The 5620-nt window shown below is 44.3% G+C and overlaps 1 protein-coding gene across 1 annotated transcript; it reads left to right on the forward strand.

The window, feature by feature from the left end:
* The first annotated feature begins 661 nt into the window (after window positions 1-661).
* On the forward strand, window positions 662-1801 carry LOC105713670 (rho guanine nucleotide exchange factor 5-like). Its single transcript, XM_064381063.1, is given in 3 exon segments — window positions 662-762; window positions 764-1299; window positions 1302-1801. Coding segments are annotated over 3 exon segments (1137 nt in total).
* Window positions 1802-5620: the final 3819 nt, after the last annotated feature.

Raw genomic sequence — 5620 nt, forward strand, 5'->3', positions numbered from 1 at the left:
ATTCAGTATAGCGGTCTTACTGTATAATAAAGGTGAAATAAAAAGAAATTGATTTATAATCAAATAATACATAGATCATTTTAATGTTTGAGCATGAGTACACTGAAGCGTATAATGAAATAGATGATGTTACGTGTAATCTCCCAATGCAGTAGCTACAAGTACAGTCCGTTATGTGCATGTTGAATTGGCAGTTTAAAATTCACGAATTAGAATGTCATTGTTTTCTTAATTTGTCAAAATGGTGATCAAATTTTGGTAGTGTACTTAGCAAAACAAAGTAAGTCTTTTCTCAATTTACACAACATTTGCATTCCTGAAAATATATATAAAAACAATACAAAAACTATTTCTTACGTTTTTACTATGGAGCTAAATTTTCACCTCAAACAAACAAATATATTTCTCACCTTTGTAGAGATAACTGTTGTGAAGTTATCTCTACAGTTTAAAGAAGCAAGAATTTGCTAATCAGAAGTGCTGCCTACATTGCCGAATACCTAACATCCCCAGCCTTCAACTATTATTAACACCAAACCTTCTCACATGCTTTCTAAATGCCCCCTAAATGTGGGAGCTGACTCACTACCAAGAAACCTCAGCCTAATCTAACTGGCACAAAATGTAATTACTGCAGACACCAAGCAAACTATGTAAATGTATGAATCTGCCTGGTTTACAGGATGCGCGAGACGTCAGTGCCACGTTCCTTTCAGACCTGGAAGAGAACTTTGAGAATAATATCTTCTCCTTCCAAGTATCCTGACCATGCCCCAGACTTCCGCCGGGTCTACCTGCCTTATGTCACCAACCAGACCTATCAGGAACTTACCTTCCAGAATCTGATGAATAGCAACAGCAATTTCCGAGAGGTCCTGAAGAATCTGGAGAGCGACCCCGTCTGCCAGCGCCTTTCTCTCAAGTCCTTTCTGATTCTGCCCTTCCAACGCATCACCCGCCTCAAACTGCTGCTCCAGAACATTCTGAAGAGAACACAGCCTGGCTCCTGGGAGGAAGCAGAGGCCGCGAAGGCGCACCACGCCCTGCAGCAGCTGATCCGGGACTGCAATGACAACGCCCAGAGAATGCGACAGACCGAGGAGCTAATAATCTACCTCCTCAGCCAGAAGATGGAGTTCGAGTGCAAAATATTCCCCCTCATTTCTCAGTCACGCTGGCTGCTAAAGAGCGGGGAGCTGACCGCCTTGGAGTTCAGGGTGTCCCCAGGGCTGCGAAGGGAGCTGAGCGCGCGTCCAGTCCACCTGCACCTCTTCAATGACTGTCTGCTGGGGTCTCGGCCCCAGAGGGTAGCCGATTCCTGGTATTTGACCACGCTCCCTTCTCCTCCACTGGCCGGGAGAAGTGTGAAATGAGGCTACACGGACCTCACAAAAACCTGTTCCGACTCTTTCTGCGGCAAAACACTCAGGGCGTCCGGGCCGAGTTCCTCTTCCGCACGGAGACGCCAAGTGAAAAGCTTAGGCGGATCTCAGCCTTGGCCAGGCCGAGTGAGGAGTCTGACCTTCTGGAGTGTTACGACTCCCCCCAAGTGCAGCGTCTTCGAGCCTACAAGCCCCGAGAGAATGACGAGTTGGCCCTGGAGAAAGCTGACGTGGTGATGGTGACTCGGCAGAGCAGTGACGGCTGGCTGGAGGGCGTGAGGCTCTCGGACGGGGAGCGAGGCTGGTTTCCCGTGCAACAGGTGGAGTTCATTTCCAACCCAGAGGTCTGTGCGCGGAACCTGAAGGAAGCTCATCGAGTCAAGACTGCCAAGCTGCAGCTGGTGGAACAGGAAGCCTAATGTTCTCTGATTAGAGTTTCCTGAGCTGAAGAACAAGCCGCTCGTGGCAAGGGCTGGCCCCAGAACCCTACAAGAGAGGCCTTCTGTGGACAGAGAACCAGGCCTTCCCAAAGCCCGAGGACAAAATCCAGCTAACCCAGTCCCTCGGTCCAGGCCTCCTTTTGTGCTTTGTGCTTGGTGAGGGGATTTCGAGGGACTTTGCACTGGATTCTGGGAACCTTTTATTTTAGGAAAAGGGACCATTGGGGGTCTGAGCCAAGGAACTTTCCTGCGACTGCCTTACAGTGCTTCAACATTCTCCGCCTCTAGGGTGCAGAGTCAGAGCTGGCCGGAGTTTCAGTGATGGCCATTTGTTAAACAGAATCTGACCTCAGTCTCCTGGAGGGAGATGATTAAGAGAGGTTAACGCATCAGATGGGAGGGTCAGCCCGGTGACCTCTAAGGTATCTTCCAACCATAGAAACTCTCCATAATTATTGGTGAGAGGTCAGTGTGTCTCTGAGATCTATGTCTGTTGGTGGCAATGTGAGGGTAATACTCTCTCACGCTAATAAACTTGGCACTTCTCAAAAAAAAAAAAAAAAACAGGTCAGTAGGGTGCTTTAAATTTCAGTGTTTTAAGAGTATTTAAATGTATTTGTAAATAATGATGGAGGTCTTCCCAGATGACTGACTAGGGGCACAGCACACTCAACTTCTCCACAAAGAATAGCTTCTTTTTACTGAGTAGATAATCACACTTTGAATAGAACATCTAAAGGAGAGTACTGGAATTCAGCAGAGAAGAGACAGGAAACACGAGACACCTGAGAAGAGGGAGGTGATGTGGACAGCCCAGTGCTGGAAGCCCACAGAGGCTCCCCAGTGCAAGGAGAGGTCAAGTAAAAGATTCGCTCACATTCTCATTGCAGATTTCTGTAATCCTAGCTATATGAGAGTCCCTCAACCCCTGTAATCTGAGACAGGCATAAGGATTTCCCTGTAGTCTGCACAATGGTATTGCTCCAGAGAGGGAGCTCACACTGGGTCCCACACCATCCTAGAGTCCCATGCAACTGCAGTAAAGGGTCATTTTGAGAGCCCAAACCCAAGCCAACTGCATCCTGACATGAGGCCCAAGAGCCTGTGTATCGCCACATCCCTGAAGCCCCACTAACATCCTCCTACTTTCACCTGGAGGGCTGTAGTGGTGAGTTAGACCCAGTAGAGTAGTAGGGGCCCTAGCACTCTAGCCCATAGTTTCCTGCATGCCGGGAGAAGGGCAGTGCAGAGCAACAGAGAGGCTGTCTCCAGGATGAAAGGAACCAAAGAGCATGCATGCTCCCCAGAGTCTGAAACCCACATGTCTTGGGCCAGCAACCCTGCCTCACCTCAGCAATGGGATGCCACCCATGTCCAAGTACTCTGGAAACAGACTCTGTTCACCATCTGCTGCAGCCACTGTCACCACTGGAAAATTAAATACATAATCCCAGAGTCTAAAACTTCTCTTTGTGGGGCCATTGTCACTAACAGTAATGCTGCCCCCTCAACAGCAGAGCTGCCACATATGTGCATGTGCCCTAAAGACAACATTTCAACACTCACTGCCTTTGATGCCACCACCACACAAGCATACCACCAGGGATCTAGGGAACATCCTGCCCTGATCGCCACAGCCTGCACCTGTGTTTGCCACTGGGGAGTCTGAGGACAGTGACAAAGCCTGCTACCTGAGGGTCCAGTGATCAATCCACCCAACAGGTCACCAGGTACACTTGCAGACCACCAGGGAGCCAAAGAACAAGTCTAGAAATGACTGCTACTGATACCCAAGCATACTTGTTGGGAGGCCTGGAGATTGCTCCATCCTATCCAACACTGCTGGCATCTGGAAACTTATCCTGGGGGCCTGCCCAGCTTGTCACAGCCACCACTAACATCAGCAAGTGTCACCTGAAAGCCCAAGCATTTGTCCCACTACTACGACTATCACTGCTCATATCACACACACCGCTCAGGGGTCCAAGGACTCACCAACGTCGTACCTGACCACCTGCTTCCACTTCTGGCACTCAAGCAAGCATTTGGAGGCCCAAGGATAGTCCTGCCTGGACCTGCTAGTGCCAGTGCATATGTATACAGAGGGGCCTCAAGGATAAGCATACCTGGCCTATTGCTGCCACCATGGGGTCCTGAAAAGTGGTCCAGATGGTATCCCATTCCCAGAAAAAGTTTCCTTCAGCCTTCACTAACATCTGCACCCTAAGTCACTGAAAAAGTCAGACACCACTAATACTGTTTACAGCCAAAGCAATTATATAAAAAACATACTACTGCCAGAATCCAAAATCAAAGCTAAAGTGCGCTACACACATGAAACCACAGATAAAGCTGTAGGAAAAAGTCTTCTCCAATGACAGCCAATTCAAAAAATTAGAAGAAGTAACTGTTACACCTCAGGCACAGATATCAATGAAGGGCCACAGAAACAAAGAAGAGCAACAACAACAAATTGCCACCTCCAAAGGAACACAGTAATTCTCCAGCAACAGATTCCAACAAAAAGAACTGTACTAAATACCTGAGATAGAATTCAAAATAATGATATTAAAGAATTGCAATGAGATACAGGAGAAAATAAATAAGAAAGCTTTCATGATTGTTATTCAAGCAGTTTGGGAAAAGTTGTTTTAATGTCTTTATCAGATAATTTTCAGCATCTGCATCATCTTAGTGTTTGTGTGCATTGTTCTTTCTATATCAGTTAATATTTCTATGGTTTTGTTGTAGACTAAGTAATTTTTATTTTAGTCGGGGCATTTTAGATACTACATCAAGACCCTGTGTCTATTTAAATTCTATAGAAAATGATGACAATTTTTTCTTGGCAATCTACTAACTTGGGTAAGTTCATTAAGTTTCAACCTACCTTCTACAGGCTGTGATTCCAATGTAAATTGATTTTTCAAAGTATGTTTCGTTCTCTTTGTATCTACCCCAAGTGTTTGTCATTCATTGATCAGTATGTGTCGTAGGTCTTATAATCCCTGTATTACATGCTAAAAACCATAAGTGTACCATATCAAAATATGAAGAGCAGTAAACATGGGGTTTACCTGCAAGAATACCTTGGCTTTGTTACAAGACAGGCATGCAAACAATGAAAGTATAATTATGAACATATACAAAGTCATATGGCAAACAAAGCAATGAAAAGAATAAATCCATGTCATCAGTAAAACTGATTTTCTTCATATATAGTTGTAGTCTTTCTGGTTTACATTTAAATTATATACTTCCTTCTGAAGAACTAGTTTCTCATATTTGTATTTAACCTGCATGCAATAAATAATTTATAAACTTTTGACTTAGCTCATTACAAGTTAATTATCCTATACTTTGGCTGACAAACATGATAGAGAAAATCAAATGCATGCACATGGAACTATTTCTAATAGCAACTTGATCACCAGGTGAACAATATTTATTAAAAATATTTTTAGGGAAATCAAAAATTATTCAAACATTTGATATTGCATTTTGTAGCTTACACACCTTGCCTCTGGGCTTTATGAATCACCACTAGCAAAATATTGCCTAGGAGAGTACATATTATTTGGAGTGGCATGAATTATTTTGTTACTATATGCATAACATTTTTAATGTACTTACATTTAGACCATTTTCTAGAAATACTTTGCATTTTCTTTACTTGTAAATGTCTAAGTCCTTCGAGTCAATAATCACACTGGATCTGTATTTGTGCTTTAATTATCTCTGGCTCCTTCAGTACTAACCTATACTGTGCCCCTAAAACCAAGAATAATTTTCTAAACA

The sequence above is a fragment of the Aotus nancymaae genome, unplaced genomic scaffold (assembly GCF_030222135.1).
Source record: "Aotus nancymaae isolate 86718 unplaced genomic scaffold, 86718_ANA_hifiasm-v0.15.2.pri h1tg000002l, whole genome shotgun sequence".
Classification (NCBI taxonomy): domain Eukaryota; kingdom Metazoa; phylum Chordata; class Mammalia; order Primates; family Aotidae; genus Aotus; species Aotus nancymaae.